Source organism: Lipotes vexillifer, unplaced genomic scaffold, assembly GCF_000442215.2.
Source record: "Lipotes vexillifer unplaced genomic scaffold, Lipotes_vexillifer_v1.1 scaffold477, whole genome shotgun sequence".
In the NCBI taxonomy this organism is placed as follows: Eukaryota; Metazoa; Chordata; class Mammalia; order Artiodactyla; family Lipotidae; genus Lipotes; species Lipotes vexillifer.
Window position 1 is genome coordinate 1,643,983 of NW_006770652.1, and position 18,111 is coordinate 1,662,093.

At 33.1% G+C, this 18,111-nt stretch overlaps 1 protein-coding gene across 1 annotated transcript in view; it reads right to left on the bottom strand.

Annotated features, from left to right (window-relative positions):
• Positions 1–2,655: 2,655 nt before the first annotated feature.
• The window catches only part of KRAS (KRAS proto-oncogene, GTPase), a 32,127-nt gene continuing 16,671 nt past the window's right edge, over positions 2,656–18,111 (bottom strand). The window contains exons 2-4 of the mRNA XM_007446279.1: positions 16,919–17,097; positions 15,796–15,955; positions 2,656–3,383 (exon numbers count right to left, since the gene is read on the bottom strand). Coding sequence (XP_007446341.1) covers positions 3,267–3,383; positions 15,796–15,955; positions 16,919–17,097 — 456 coding nt within the window. The 3' untranslated portion in view covers positions 2,656–3,266. The remainder of the gene's footprint in view (positions 3,384–15,795; positions 15,956–16,918; positions 17,098–18,111) is intronic.

Consider the following 18,111-nt stretch of genomic DNA (forward strand, 5'->3'; position numbering starts at 1 on the left):
TCACTCAAATTTTACTACATACTTCTGCTACATTCTTCCATAAACATGTTAAGTCTAAACCTATGTAGTTCAGCAATTTTTTTCAACTTCAACAAGGATTTTTATCTTTAAGGCTATAATAATTAGATAGCATTTGTTATTTCTAGGATTATCTCTCCCCTTTTAAAATCTCTACAAAAACAAACATTTTATTAAACCATTCAAAATTCACATAATAAAGGATAATTACCACTGCCATAAAAAAATTGCCAGCTACATAAAAAATTCAAGAGTCCTAAAACTCCCCTCAGTTATACACTGCAATTCCTGAAGTATGGCCATTTCTTTCTCTTGTGTGGAAACAAGAGGAGGTACTATATAAGTGTAAACACCCTAACTAGATAATGTTCCATAAACCTGTAGTTTAGTATAGCATCTCAGAAATCATACTGATTTTTACATAGAAGTTTCCTTTTCTGTGAATTAGGTCCGGCATCTGTTTATTTTTACCCAGATAAACAACTATTTTAGAATTCAATGTTTAATTTTTAAAGTCTATTTTAATTACTTATGCAAAGAGACCATACTACACACGAGGGAATTTTAACATTATCTGACATACAACTTAATTGGTACTATAACTGTCCCAAGAGAATCACATCATTATGTCAAATAAAAAACAATACTCAAATTTTACTCCTTTAAAACAATGAAGTAAACTAATTTAATTTTTAAAAGTAGCTTGATTAAACAGTTACATTGGAATCAGAGCAAAACAATTATTTCAGAACTGGAAGAAACTAAGCTTAGAGACCAAATCACTTCTTTGCAAAACTACAATATGCATTATATCTGGGTCATGTGCCAGATGCCTCACTAAAATATAGACTGCTCTAGAATATAAGCACTACCTAAGGACAGGGATTATGTCCCTTGTTTGAGGATACTCTAATATCCCCAGTGCCTTGTGTAGTGCCTGGCATCTAGAAGGCACTCAAATATTTGTTGAATAAATGAATTCTGCTAAAGAGTAAGATTTATGAATAAATTTTAAAGTATCTTTCATTGCAAAATTTTAGTTTTTAAAACAATGGAATGTATCATTAGCAGGGCTAGTCCTCGTTGTAGATTACATAAGGAATTCTTTCAGCACTACCTCTGTTAAATTCTCATTCCACTGGATAGGGATCTGACTCCTCATAGCAGGTATGAAAATTCCTACTTTGTCCCTGATGGACCAGGCAGCAAAGAGATGATGTTCAAAGGATAAAGATTAAATTGCCACAGCAACCACCTGAAAATTAACTCTTAGGTCAAATTCCATTATAGTGTCTGTCGGATTATGCTGAGCCTGAGGAAGTAAGATGTAGGGCATTTTGATGTGACTTGATGGGAAGCCTTCATGGAGATATCCAAAGCAGCAATAAATCTTTGAGATTAGGGGAATTAGGAGTATTAAAAGAAAAAACATCAAGTCATGGGGCATGTAGAAGGGTAGGCAGGCAAGATGACACTAATATAGGAGAAGTCCTGAAAGCGGAGAATGGATATTCAGAAATAAACTTCACCTCTTGCACAATTTTGCCTAAGACTGGCACTGAAGATGATAACACAGGTAAAAAGTTACAGATTGTGCTAAGACTGACAAATAGGTATATCCTTATGTAAACTGAATGTAAATCACAGAGTTATAATGCTAGATACAGCCTTTGAGATGACTTCTTTTAACATGAAGAAATGGATAGTAAGTGATTTGCCTAAAATTGGGAGTTATGAAAGACACATAACTAGAATCTAAGTCACCTTCCTCCTTGTCCAGTGATATTTTCACCTCAACACACAATCTCAGTTCAAATATTTTAAAATAAGTTAACATTTTAAATGCATTGAAAGAATCATTTTAACATTAATTTATCTATCTTATAAGCATCAGATATTCTTAATTATGGACCAGACTTGTAAAGTGTTACTTTAGCCAGTGTTAAGAGAACTAGCCAATACTCAAGATTTTGAAACTTTTTCATTTTGTTTAAAAAAAATTAAAATCTTGCCACTCCACCCTAAAACCTCATTTAAAAATAATGTTTTTTTAAAGTTTCGTTTCATTTTAACAAAAGTGACGTTCCTGAGTAGGACTACCACATAGTGAGAATGTACCCTGCTGAGCTATCCAAACTGTCTCCCAGTCCCCATTTTTGACCAGCCAAGGCATGACAACATTGGAAGACCATAGGGATGCAGTCCATACTGTGAAACTCTCAGTGAAGCTCAAAGCTCACACAAGGCCTGCCCTTGCCACCTTGGTCTCTGTAACACCTACTAAGCTAACTGGACCAAATAATTTTTAACATCATTACCAGTAGAATTAAAACTACTTTCAAAGACTGAAGTTCAAGAAAAGATTTATGCTAAGAAAGAGCAATCTGACACGGGGAGACTATATTTAATTCCTATGAGAATTTTTGTAATTCAATACATGTTAAATTTTTTTCAATTATTACAAAAGTTTAGTAGCATGTAAATATAGCCCCAAAATGGTTGTTATAATCCTCATTACATTCTGGGTTTGCCTTAACAGGAAAAGCTATTCAGAGTATTATAGGAATTCACCTAATGTAGAAAGTAAATGGCCTTTTAATATTTTCCATTGCCTTGTATTTTTTTCCATTTTTTCCCTTTTTATAGAAAAAATATAATATTTGGGGGAACGTGACAAATAGCAGTGGAAAGAAGGAGAAAACCTTTGTGAACAGTGTACCTTTACATTTATTAAGGGTAACTGAAACTACAGGACATGAAACCTACAAGATGAATCTACAGGAAGCTCATAAATTTGTGTTCCCTCAATGCTTCAGTAAAACCAATCGTGAAATCTCAACTGAAGTTATAATTAGTAATTAATCCATGTATATGATTGATAAAACACAGAATAGGGATGATTTGAAAGGCTCATTAAATTTGTTTCACACTGAAGTTCACAATTGGTAAGAAAAATAGGAAGTAATCAACTGCATGCACCAAAAACCCCAGGACAGAAATCTCAGGTGTTCAGTTTCTTTTTCACAGGCATTGCTAGTTCAAAAACCAAAACTCAGGGAATACTGGCACTTAGAGGAAAAAAGTTTCCACTGTCATTTTAAAATAAGCATTCAAGATAAAAGCTAACAGTATGGATGGAGCAGAAAGACAATTAGGTAATGCTAAAACAAATGCTAATAATTTAGTGTAATGTACAAAAATTACCACTTTTACTTAAGTACGCCTTAAGAAAAAAGTACAAATTGTATTTACATAATTATACACTTTGTCTTTGACTTCTTTTTCTTCTTTTTACCTTCTTTGCTCATCTTTTCTTTATGTTTTCGAATTTCTCGAACTAATGTATAGAAGGCATCGTCAACACCCTGAAACACATAAGTATTAAAACGTGAATATATATGATGGTTTGAGGTATACAGATAACAGAAAAGATATATTACTAGTGGAAACATTAATATTGAGAAGGAATAAGGATACATAACATTTCTCTTTAGACAACTGAATATATCAGACTTCTAGGATTCTTAAATGTCTTCAAGGATATTTTGTTAACGTTATAGGAACACTGATTTTCACAAAAGGCAATGAAAATCAACGGCACAGAATCTTACGTATGCTTAGCCAACACATGACTTTCCCCCAGAACTTAATTTGCTACTAATTTTTCCATATTGGCACACCTCAGTCACTGAAATCCAAATGTATTTGTGTATATATGTGAATAAGTATTTATACTTAATTATCCTTGAGTTTCTAGATATTTGATATAAGCCATGCAAGTAAATACTAATTCCATAAATATTCGCTGCATTTGACCTCTGGTTCAATACTTATTTAAATCCATTAGATTTAAAGAACTACCATGAAGTATACAGTATTAGATTATACTTTCAGTTTTCTAAAGGCATTAGTTTCAGTTCATATATTTATGATATGAGAAGGAAATTTAAAGTGACCACAACAGGGGACTTCCCTGGCAGTCCAGTGGTTAAGACTGCGCTTCCACTGCAGGGGACGTGGGTTCAATCCCTGGTAGGGGAACTAAGATCCCACATGCTGCACAGCACGGCCAAAAAAAAAAAATTTAAAAACAAGTAAAGAAAGTGACCACAACACAAGACACAATACTTTGAAAAATGTAAAGCCTCTATTTGTGGAGAAATGAGCTAAATCATTTAAATGGTGGTAGAGTCATGATTTGGAGATTTTTTTAATTCATTATTTTTTTAGTTTGTTTAGTATATTAAGTATTCAAAATAATATAAAGTCATATTAATATTTGACATATAAAGTCAAATGCTGTGTATCTTCAGAGAAATTTCCATTTGATCATTTTGGCCTACATCTAGCTGTGATCAAAAGCAAGGTATCCAAATCAGTAATGGTTGAAAGTGATTTCAAGTCAGAATAATTTTCAACCTAATCATTCATACAGGACATGAAAAATGGCACTTTGAAACTGGTAACAGGACAGTAGATTTTAACCCTGCAATCCTGAATTATACAAGATCTATACATAAGTCAATTCTTGTCCTACCCCTATTAAAAAGCAAATTAAATATAAAAGCAAAATAAAGAATTAAAGAAAAAATATGATCCTCTATATATTTTAATATCTGTTTAACTGATTAGTAACTGTCAACAAAAGCCTATTAACCTAATGATGTTTTCAAACCTAGACACTAGAGGGAGTCTTAGGAACAAATACACAACAAATAAAGTATAAATCAAGCCACTTTAAGAACAATGAAAACTGGCTTTTTACTCAATTTAACCACCTCTGCTGAATATTAATATAAACACATTCATTAAGTTATATTATCTTAAAAATAATTGAAAATTTAACAGCGATATGATTTCTCCTTTATGCATTACTAAGATCTACAATTACTATTTCAAAATAATAACTAAATTAATTCAGGCATTTTCATTCTAGTTACATTTAACTAACTTTCACAACAGATCTAAAGTTTAGAAAAGTATTACCAATATCTTTAAAGAATTAAACACAGAGTGGGAATGAGAGGCTTGCTCACATTTTAACAACAGTAGTGGGATAAAAACCAGCATTATTGATTTGAATACTAGTGAAGAAAAGTCCCCAGTAAAGCCCCCAGACTGCACTCACTGATGTTCCCCACTTTCTGATATCATTACTGATGTAACATACACTTCTGTTTCACCCAAAGGAGAGAGAAAAAGTGATAAGACAGTTTATCAGCAATACAGTCAAGGCTTAATATATATAAGCCTTCATGCTAACCTTCTAAACACATAAAGAGCAAAACACTTCCAATGATATAATAAAGAATAATTATTTTATCATTATAAATAATACCAACCTTGACTAATTTCTAACCATAAACTCTTAGAATGGGATGGAATCTTAAGAGAGGATCTACTCCAACTCCCCTACCCTTCACAAATTCCCTTTGATCACACATCCTTATGTAGTCTACTCCATTTCCACTGTTTTTATAATGAAGAAAAACGTCAATGATACAAAAATGCTGAAGCAGATAAAATGAAAAACCATGAGATGGATATAGAGAAGACACATCCTAAGGTGAAAACAATATATAAGTATTTAGGAGACAATGAAGGCAGAATCTGATAAGATTACCTTCTTCTAAGATTCTGACAAATACTTTTAGTTCATACTGCACTGAACTCTCCTTTATATATAATCTTATTAATTTCAATGATTAGTAAAATGTTAAAACTGATCAAAACAGGGCAGTGAATACCCTTTTTACATTCTTATATACACATTTAAAAGACAAAATAGGGTACCAGTAATTATTTTGTTTAAACCCATCATTTTAGGACTAAGAAAAACTAATTTGCATGTATTTATCATTGTCAAATTAATTTTGTAAAAATTTTAAATATTACCAAGTACACTTTTTTCTTATATAAATGCTATTCATGATCACTGAAAAAATAAGGATTTAATTTATCATGCCCAACAATTTCACATTCAGACTACACAGCCACTGAAATATAGTTTGCACAATATGAAATGTTAAAAAGTATATGCTTTCACCTTTGTTTTAAATAAAAAAGCATAAAACTTATTTTATTCTAAATAGTTCTACTGTAAAAATCATCTAATAGTAAGACAATGGGAGAAAAGAAAACTATCACTTAACTCTGGTCATGGCTACTGTTATTTTAGAAGTTTTACTTTTCAAATTGCATTGCAATGTTAAGTTTTATCACAACTTCTAAATTAAATACTGCTTTATACAATGATACTCAAAAAATATTAAGAGTTTATAAATCTCGGGCTTCCCTGGTGGCGCAGTGGTTGAGAGTCCGCCTGCCGACGCAGGGAACACGGGTTCGGGCCCCGGTCCGGGAGGATCCCACATGCCACGGAGCGGCTGGGCCCGTGAGCCATGGCCGCTGAGCCTGCGTGTCCGGAGCCTGTGCTCCGCAACAAGAGAGGCCACAACAGTGAGAGGCCCGCGCACCGCAAAAAAAAAAAAAAGAGTTTATAAATCTCAATAAAAATTAATGCCAATCATTAATTTTGCTTTGTTTCTTCTTCTCAGTTTAGTTCATTAGTATACCACATAATATCTTTTGGAACTTAGTCTACTATTCAGAAGTATATTTTATATTTTGGGGAGATACATTATTTCATACCTTCAACTCATATAGTAAAGAATATCAACCCTTTAGTTTAATCAGCCCCCAAAATGATATCCTACAATTTTATTTCATGTTCTCACAGAACATTATATGTTACAAATCATATGCATCAAAATCTTAAGCTCTGGCATGAACTTTTTGGCACCTATTGAGTGAAATATTTTCTAAACAAGACCAAATTTAATATTGGTTGGTTCAGAAAGGAAGTTGAGAAATTCCACTCAGTAAATCCAACTGGGCAGCTACTGTGTGCCAGGAACCTCGTTAGGTCATGGACATGCAAAGATTAAAAATATATGAAAAAAAAAAATATGATTCTGGCTCTCTAAGATTCTCACCATACAGGACAAACACAGAAGCAGTTATTTCAATTTAATATGGTTAAGTGTGTAACAGTTAAGAGCAGTAAACTGGGAATACACAAGAAGTGCATTATGCCCAGTCTAATGGTTTTTAAAGAAAGATTCTTAGAGAACAAGAGATGAGACAGTCATGAAAGTGTGTTAACTAGTAAGACTAGGGGATAAGAACACTGGCATTCCAAACAAGAGCAACACAAGGGAAGGTAAGAAATAACATGGCGTTGATTTACATACGAACAAAAAAATTTCAGACGGAGAAGTTTTTAAGAGATAAAGCCAAAGGCTAGGGGGGAAGGAAGGTGTTAAGAGCCATATATATGCTACGAAACTTGAGATTTTATTCTGTAGGTAACAGGAAGTCAGTAACTAGATTTAAAGATAAGAAAATGACATTTCTTTTAAATATCTCTCTCTTTGCGCTGTGAATGAAGGCAGCAACAGGTAAACCAAGTAAGAGGTTACAATAGTCCCAGCAAGAAATGATAGGGGCCTGAACTAATGATGTGATAAATGTTAGAATGTACCATAATAGGAATCTGTGGTTGCCAACAAATGGGTGTGAAAAAGAGGGATTTAGGAGTCATCCCAACACTCCAGGTTTCTCATCTGGGTAAAAAAGTGATGTTGATGCCACGAAGTTAAGAGAGCACAGACAGAACAAGTATTTGCTTGTGGAATGTCCAAAAGAAAACACGCACTGTAAGAGTGACCCTTTCCCATCTTCTGAGCCATTCAACTTACTCCTCCTTTATATAGTTCCTCATATTTTTTCTCTCTAGACTCTATGACAAATGCAGAGTAGTCTATAGGCATCAAAACCATCTCAATTATAATTAATACCCATTAGATGAAAAATAAATATAATTAAAAAAATAAAATGAGAAATATAAATAAATGTATTAATTGTGGAAACAAACTACAAGTTTCTTATTTTTTATTACTTCAAATTAGAATCCCACACCTACGTAGTTCTAAAGCGGTTGCTACTTTGTTACCTGTGAAAGACATCTGCTTTCTGCAGAAATTAATATGCTGAACTTACCAGATTACATTACAATGCATTTTTAAATTTTCACACAGCCAGGAGTCTTTTCTTCTTTGCTGATTTTTTTCAATCTGTATTGTCGGATCTCTCTCACCAATGTATAAAAAGCATCCTCCACTCTCTGCATTGTAAAACACAACTTCTTTAAAGTCTGTTTCATTGGTAATAGTAATTTATTGGGACAGCCATGTGCAAGAAATTTGGAATTATGAGCTTTACTTGAGAATGTTTTGTTTTAAACAGACATCAGATTGTGTGAATAAAATGGGGGATTCAATTTTAAAATATGGGCTTAAATCCTGGTTTGTTCTCTGAAGTCAGTTTTGTTTTGTAATGGGATTAGAATTTCTTTTTAATTTAAATTAGGAGTTGGGAGAGATTATGAAAAACCTAAGTACATGTATTATTAGTATTAATAATGCAGTCATTTTAGTTTGCTAGTCATGGAATTAATCAAAGCCTAAACTGAAGTTAGATTTAAATTATTTCTTTGACTCTTCTGACCAATATCAGAATATATGATTTTTGTTTCCAGCAATGCAGAGAGAGAATTGGAAGCCAGTAATTAAAAAGAAGAGATTACTACCCACCACCAAGAATTCAGTATCAGGACCTTGGAGGCTAAGATAATTAACAACACTGAAAGATAGTTATTCCAGAGTGACTTTTTTCATTTCTCATTTTTACTAATAGGAAATTTAAATTAGATTTTAAAGAATCAGTTATTTACCATATTTTCTCAGACTTAATTACTTATTTCTTGATAATATGCTTTAAAGTCAGACGGACATGAAGAGAACATTATTGATCCTTGTATATACCTTAAACCACTGGCACAGAACACTGGTTTCATATTCCAAAATTTGTACGTAATTTTAAAAGACTGACTTAGGGAAAACAAGTGATTTCTGTACCCAAGCTCTGAGTGGGGAGTGAGGAGAAAAATGGTACAAAAGGGACATTTAAACTTTGTTTAAACACACACACACACACAACACCTCAAAATATAGTTGCGTCAAGCGACTGAAATCTTGGGTTCTATCTTAGATTACAACTGTCCAGTCAATTTCTAGGACCCAAACTGGAACTGAGACTGGGACTTTTGTGAATGGAGAACTATACTATTTAAATAAAAATGCTAAATGAGGGCTGTTTACCATAAAATGAAAATATTTTTAATTGTTTAAAAAACACAAAATAGTAGCAATGCATTTTGTATCCTTTATTACACGTCTTAAAAATAATTTTTAGAACAATATCCAACTATACTGGCTTCATATCTTCTCTAATTTACATACTCTAAAGGGGCAGCGGGGGCTTCTCCTGCTTAAGGCTATGGTAAGAAAGCTGTGACAACAAACACAATCATATGGCCATACAGAGATCAATGAAGTTTTTAATGTCTTTTCCAGTCTAGGAAATTAGGCAGTAGCCAAGAGGACAAAAAGTTTAGATAACTGTACTGCTAGTTTGTCCAGAAAAACATAACCATCAAAGTAGGAACTTACATCTAAAAGAGAAATGCACATAAACATTAATCTGTATGTGGTACAAATTAACTTAAAAGATATGGTATGTGTGTTCCATTCTTCTAAAAGGAAGATGTGTTTAAAAAATGTTAGTAGTGTATTTTACCACACCTTTAATTTTAAGCTTATTCTGTTCTTTCAATCTTAAGAATGAATTAATTAGTCACTATGGGAATTGGCATATTTTAACTCTCTGAGATTGTTAACATCAGTCTTTCTACGAACCAAATGTGACAAAATGGACTCAGTTCCTACAAAGTTAATAGGTATCAAAAGTATGATATGTAGTTTTAAATTCAATCAGGCACAGAGAATCAGCCATTTAAGTATTAAGTAAACCAACAGCTAAGGCTTAATTTTAGCATGTACACATCCATTGCTTATAATAGTTAAGGAAAAAAAGGCACTTCAATTCTTGAGGGTATATTAATTTTTATAAATCTCAAGAATATGTTAAGAACTGCTTCAGTTGAACTCAGTAATTTACCTTTAAAGTAAAACTTTAATTTAAAATTCATAAAAAATTAAGTTTCAGTTAAGCAGTAGGGATTTAAGTAATATGTTGATTATATATTAAAATGTACGTCTCAAGTTACTTATACCAACTTGTGATGTATTTCTACTCAACTAATACAAAAGTCATTATAGCCCAAGAAAATCTGAATATCTTATATTTTTAATGAAATCAATTTAATCGACTAGCTAGCTAAACCAATTACAAAATAAAAATTCCAACTATTTTTTAAAATCATTAAATATGTTGGTACTTTAAATGAGATAGCCACTTTGTACCCATATATAAAATTTTTAACATTTTATATTTATCAGTAATTCTTAAGAGGAGATGGTTTGTTTTTACTCATAAGTCCTTAAAAATTACATATTAGAAATTCTCATTATTAAATTAGATAAATAATTTAAGGCACTAAAATAACTCTAGTAAAGCATATAAAATATAAAGCATGAGCTGGCATTTAAGATATTTTCACAAATGATTCTCTTTCAATTTGACAATCAATGCAAGAAATTTAAAACATGTATATATAAATAAAACAAACCAGGTAAAGCTCATAGTTTTTAAGAATAAAAACTTTTATTCCTGTTTAAAAAAAGGTTATAAGGTCAATGTAGAAGTACTGAAATATACTATGATGGAGGAAAAAACAGGGTTTTGTCCTCTACTAATTTAGCAGAAGCAAATTTTGATTGTAACTTATTTCTAAAATTAGTTTGAACGTGTCTACTTTTTAAGTGTGCACATCCCCATCACCAATATCAGAATATATGATTTTTGTTTCCAGCAATGCAGAGAGAGAATTGGAAGCCAGTAATTAAAAAGAAGAGATTACTACCCACCACCAAGAATTCAGTATCAGGACCTTGGAGGCTAAGAAGATAATTAACACTGAAAGACAGTTATTCCAGAGTGACTTTTTTCATTTCTCATTTTTACTAATAGGAAATTTAAATTAGATTTTAAAGAATCAGTTATTTACCATATTTTCTCAGACTTAACTACTTATTTCTTGATAATATGCTTTAAAGTCATACGGACATGAAGAGAACATTATTGATCCTTGTATATACCTTAAACCACTGGCACAGAACACTGGTTTCATATTCCAAAATTTGTACGTAATTTTAAAAGATTAAGTACAGCCGAAACAGATGTTTAATACCTACTGTGGCTAGCTACTAAGGTCTTAACTGGCACGCAGTGATTTATTCTTGGGCATACAGCTTGTTGCCACATATACTCATTTTCAGATGTCACTTATTAAACTTTAAGAACAACTGAAACAAAAGTGCATGTAAGAACAACAGTGCATGTGTTTATATATGTAAATTTTAAAGTAAGTTTGTAAAGATACATTTGTAACTTTTTTAAAATCAGGAGCTCAGCCATTATCTGCAAATGTACTGTGAGACTATGGAAATAGAGCACTTCAATACAGGAGAAAAAACTGTTAACAGCATCATTCTGTATCCCGGTGCCTATAATGCTTTCACTAAGCGATTTAATTTTAAACAAGTACTTGTTCTAGTTGAATAGTTTATTATGTGCAAAAGCTCTTTCAAGGAAATAAATAACACCTCAAATACCCTAACTATAGGCAGATGCAAGAATACTAAATACTAGCCCTTCCTGGGGGAGAGGAATGGGACGAACAAGATGTATTCTAAAAAATAACTTTGCATCACTGAATTGGAAAGAAACCTTGCCAAACAACAGCCCACCTCAGGAACTACTGAAATGCATCAATACTACTACTTGGGAGGCTATACTATGCATTGGTGCACAGCAGGTGCTCAGTACTTGCTTTGTCTAGTTTTAACTCATAAAAAGCGAAGTTCAAATTATTGATCTTATGTACAGAAACCCAACTATTATTAAACAGAGAAATATGGCACATTTTGTTTGGTTTGCTTTGTTAAAATAATTCGATGATAAGCTTTCTTTAATGGAGGTCTTCTAACAACTAAATTTAAGTATCTAGAAATTAACAACAAAACCCGGAAAATTAATTACTCAACATTTTTAAGTTTGTAAAACAAATTTTCACATTATTCTCAAATTGAGACCTCCAGAAAGCAAAAAAGCTGAATCAGGAGTAGCAGATACTCAGAGAATTCTGCTTTTGTCATCTGCTTTACTGAATGATCCCCACTTTTGATTTTAGCAGACTGGAAAACACACAGCTGATTACCACGGTGTCAACGTTTTGGTTTCAACAGCCTTTGCAAACACAGTCATACACTGCCCAAAGAGGCCAGAAAAATATGTCAATTACTAACTGCCCAGATAGATGTGACCTAGGTGGCAGCCTTTATACACTAGGAACACAGGGACCACATACAGCATACTTGCAGAAAATAAAAACTACTTTGGCCTTTCAGATGTGGACTAAAATGATAGTTAAAAATATAATTCAGGGCTTCCCTGGTGGTGTAGTGGTTGAGAGTCCGCCTGCCGATGCAGGGGACGGGGGTCCATGCCCCCCGATCCGGGAAGATCCCACATGCTGCGGAGCGGCTGGGCCCGTGAGCCATGGACGCTGAGCCTGTGCGTCCGGAGCCTGTGCTCCACAACGGGAGAGGCCACGATTTTAAAATAAGAAAGTAATTAAGTTGGTAAAATATATAGCTTACAACCCTTACCTGTAAAAAGACTAGAGTAAAACTCCTCTTTCTCTTTCACAGAATAAATTTTACTTTAAAATTCCTAATGTTAGCTTGTAAAATTTAAGTTGAAAGTCTAACCTAACTTCTTATGTCTAGCCAAAGAATATAGTTTCCCCAGAGAATCAACGGTCAGCACACTACAAGTTGGTCAGCACACTACAACCCACAAACCCAATACAGCCACAGCTTATATTTTTGTACTGCCCACAAGCTGAGTGGTTTTTGCTTTTTTAAAGGGTTGTAAGAAAAAAAAAATGCAACTGATACCACCTGTGGCCCACAAAGCCTAAAATATTTATCATCTGGCCCTTTGCAGAAAAAGTTTGCCAGCCCCTGACTTATATCATCTATGAAAGTTCTAAATAAATGTCCTGTTCCTGCCAGCTTGAATATAATTTTTGTTGCTTGTGTTTTAGGTTCATGCTCAAGACCAAAACTTAGGGCATGAAGCGAGTAGCTGCTGATAAAATACAATAAGGATATGCATATTCATTTTGTTCAAATAATAAATAAGTAATAGCAGATGAGTAACAAAACACTCTGCAGAAAATAGGGCTTCAAATTTTCACAAAAACTGGAGGTAAATTAAAATTTATGAAAATTTACATATTTCATTTTCTCAGTTACTTGGAATAATTCTTTAAAGTCTTCTAAAACCATGCAAATGTCAAATTAATTTCAACAGAGAAAGATGAATAGACTTTTGAAAGGCAAATCAACAAGTCCATGTAATAAAGGGAAATCAAGTATCTAGGAAACTAAATATCTAAGTTATAGTTTAGCAACATAAATTACATAACGATATCAATAAAACAGGACAGAAATATAAGAAAAGCTGAGTGCTAGAAGGTTAAGAAAGTGCAAGTACTCCTTTGTATTATATCACTGTATATTTTTTCTGGATGATCCATAAAAATGTCTACAAAGCAAATTTAGGTTAATCCACTTGGTATCACACACACTACATCCCCTTCCCTACCCAACCGCCCCCCCCCAAACCAGTATAAAACCTAAAAATCTATTTAAAAGGAAACTAGGTAGTTTTCTAGATTAGCTATGAATGCTGTGGTATATTAAAGCATTAATGTCAAACACTTAAGAATCAACAGTACTTCTGAGATAGGAACCATACAACAAGGAAAGAAGACAGAGCTATTATTTTAGGCTCTTATCAAATGAGAGTGGAGGGCAACACTGCAGGAATAACAAGACTTCCTCTTACTGTCCTTTATTACCTTTCTACTCCAAATGTGGTCCATGTACCCGAGAGCTTGCTAAAAATGCAGAATCACAGGTTCCAACCTAGACCCTCATTCTAATTCAGAATTAGAATCTGGATTTGAGTAAGAAGCCCAGTTGATTCTTGTGCGTATTAAAGTATGAGAAGCACTGCTTTATTTGCAACCCTTTACAACATCAGGCAAAGTCTTAGAGTTTTTCTTTTCTTTGTAGAGTGTAAACTAATGTGTCCACTAGTCTAAAATGTATACTTTAAAAGTTACAACTAATACAAGTTAATAAACTGTTAATAGTATAATCTAGGTAGTAGGTTTGCAAATGTTTTCAATAAAATTCCTTCAATTTTATATCTGAAAATGTTTCATACAAAAATGGGAAAAAAAGTTATAATATTATAATCATGTTTTCTGAGTACCTCCCAAGGGAAATCAAGGCGTACGGTCAGAGAAGACCAACACTAAGAAGACAAAAACCAAACCTCTTCCCAGTCTTTGGGACCTGGGAATGATATGAATGAAATCTTAATTCCTCCAAAGTAAAGTGAAGTAATGTATACACCAAGTATTTCTTTAACTTATAAATCAGGTTTTAGAATGAGATCATCTGTATTACGGTCAAAAACTATTCTAATTCAGCTTTTAATCCCAAAACGAAGACTTAAAACAGAATTCATTGTTTTTTTTCACTGTGTACCAAATTTGTACAACTAGAAAGTGGTATGTATGATTTTCCACTAGGGAAACAGACATATATACTAGCTGAATGATGGTTTACTTTTAAATTTTTACCCCTTTACAAAATTCAGTGAAAGGTCTAGAGGGTGTTTTTATAAGTTTAACCAAGTTGTTCATCACTCTTCTTAACTTCTAGCATTATAGAGTTAAATTCCATGAAATTGGTTTTCTGGGCTCATAGGTACAAATAACCAGACAAGGCCCCAAACAAATGTTCATCTTGTATGGAACATATTAATATTCCATCATAACCTTATATTTTCCTTTCTAGGAATTCATTTTTTCTATATGTTAAACTCTTATTTCATACAAATAAGGCTAAATAATATCAATTATTTTATTTTACCTAGAGAAAAAGTTACTTTTAAAATAGCTTCTGAAACAAAATTCAGGATCAATCTGGTGTTATTTTTTTTCTCAGAACACAGTAAATGAATAACTGGGAATTTCTATTTACTTTCTAAATATTCTCTTGCTTTAATAAAAGCTTTCCTGAAAAATATATCCTTTAAAAAAAAATTCTACCTAAGTAAAAGTCTTCAAATACAACAAAATTTAATCTAGAAACATATGACATAATACTCTTAAAAGCACTTCAAAAATAGGAAACTCAAAATTTGTTTCCCTGTTCTTTTGACTTTATAAATAAAACAGTAAAAAAAAAATTCCCACGTTTCTCGAATCCTGACTATAACATGTGCTGAACTGTTCAACGTAGAAAAAAGCCAAAGCCAAAGATAATACCACGGACACTGGAATAAGAAGTGCTGCCCTCTCATATCCTTAAGAGAACATTTACCAAGTAAATATTGTTATATTTCCTATTTTACTATAATGGAAGAAAACTGATAAATTACATCAACTGATATAAAAGTTATGCTATCAGGTATGTACATTTATTAATATTCATGCCCTCCTGCTCCCAAAATGACATTATTAGAATATATATTAGTAAATAGTGATTAATGATTAAAATCACTTGATATAGTTTGAGAGAACAGATTTGTATTTATTACAATTTTACTTACCTGTCTTGTCTTTGCAGATGTTTCAATAAAAGGAATTCCATAACTTCTTGCTAAGTCCTGAGCCTGTTTTGTGTCTACTGTTCTAGAAGGCAAATCACATTTATTTCCTACTAGAACCATAGGTACATCTTCAGAGTCTTTAACTCTTTTTATTTGTTCTCTGGGGAGGGAAAAAAAAGTTACATCAGGAATTAGTAACAAAAATCTTTCAAAAACTATTTATAACTTTGTCTCATAAAATATGGTTAAAAGACTTTTAATGTAATTCCTAGTTCCCATCACACCAAATTTTCCTTTCTCCTCCTTCTAGTTATTTTTCTCTATCCTAAACAGAGAACTTCTATGTCTCTTAAAAGATCAAATACCTAGAAATATAGTAAAACTACAATCTAGTAGGTTCATATGCAGGTAGGTTACAATAAAACAGAAATATTGAAAAATTCTAGGCCAAAAAAGTACGAGGCCTAATTTTTTAAATTATAATCTTAGAAACATATATACGTTGTTAAATGTACACATATAATGTTTTTATAAAAATATGAATTACAACATTAACATAATGCTTTACCTTCATTCTTAAAAAAGAGAGCACCAAGTGGAAAGATTTTGATTTCTATATGAACATTTTAATAAAAGTAGTCGCTTTTATGCAAATTTGTCGAGATTCTTTAAAAACTGTATTGCTCTAATACTTCAATCTTATAACTTCAGAGTTGTGTTTTCTCCTTAATTATCTAAGGCCAACATTTATCTGATTCCAAGAAATTCTACACTATACAGATTTATTTTTAAGGCTATTTGAGTGGTGCCATCTCAATTACCTTTTCACATTTTTGTTCATGGTTTTCATTTTTATGATGGATCTAGCTTAAAGCCTTGTTTCTCAAACAGGCCTACCTTTCAATTCTAGCACTGCTACTAGGTGATCTGGAACAAGTTGCTCAACTGCTCTAATCCTTAAGAATTTCACTTGTAAATCAGGGATATTACCTACCTAACAAAAATTATTTTAAAATTTAAATTAATTTGTGCAAATTTGTGCATGGCAGTTAGCAAAGACTCAATAAAATGGAAAATACAATTACTCCTCAATGTCAACTTATTTTATTCAACTTAAACCCACCTATAATGGTGAATATCTTCAAATGATTTAGTATTATTTATGGCAAATACACAAAGAAAGCCCTCCCCAGTCCTCATGTACTGGTCCCTCATTGCACTGTACTCCTCTTGACCTGCTGTGTCGAGAATATCCAAGAGACAGGTTTCTCCATCAATTACTACTTGTTTTCTGTAGGAATCCTGAGAAGGGAGAAACACAGTCTGGGTTATTATGGTGCACCTTTTACTTCTAAAAAGGTGTTAGACACAACTTAAGAACCAAAAAACAACCCAATTCAAAATTGGGCAAAGTACGAGAATAGACAGGTCTCCAAAGAAAATACACAAATGGCCAATAAGCACATAAAAAGATGCTCAACATCATTCAGGAATTGCAAATCAAAACCACAATGAGCTACCACTTCACACACATTAGGTTGACTATTTTTTTAAAAAAAGGAAAATAACAAGTGCCAGTGAGGGTGCAGAGGAAACTGGATCCAGCAATTACATTCCTAGGTATATAAACCGAAAGCAGAAACTCAGACACTTGTATGCCAATGGTCAGAGAACCATTATTTATAATAGCTAAAATGTAGAAGCAATCCAAGTGTTCATTAAACAGATGAATGGATAAACAAAATGGGGGGGGCACGCACACACGCAGTAGAATATTGTTCAGCCATAAAAAGGAATGAAATTATGATACAGTCCACAACATGGATGAACCTTGAAAACATTATGCTAGTGAAATAAGTCTGACGCAACAAGACAAACATTCTGTGATTCCACTTATACTGAGATACCTAGAATAGGTAAAGTTACCGAGACAAAAAATAAAATAGCGGTTACCTGGGGCAGAGGAGAGGGGAGTTGGAGAATTGTTGTTTAATGGACACAGAGTTTCAGTTTGGGATGATGAAAACGTTCTGGAAACAGATAGAGCTAATGGTTGTCCAATATTGTGAACTTACTTAATGCCACTAAACTGTACACTTAAAAATGGCAATGATAGGGCTTCCCTGGTGGCGCAGTGGTTGAGAGTCCGCCTGCCGATGCAGGGGACACGGGTTCGTGCCCCGGTCCGGGAAGATCCCACATGCCGCGGAGTGGCTGGGCCCGTGAGCCAATGGCCACTAAGCCTGCGCGTCCAGAGCCTGTGCTCCGCAACAGGAGAGGCCACAACAGTGAGAGGCCCGCGTACCGCAAAAAAAA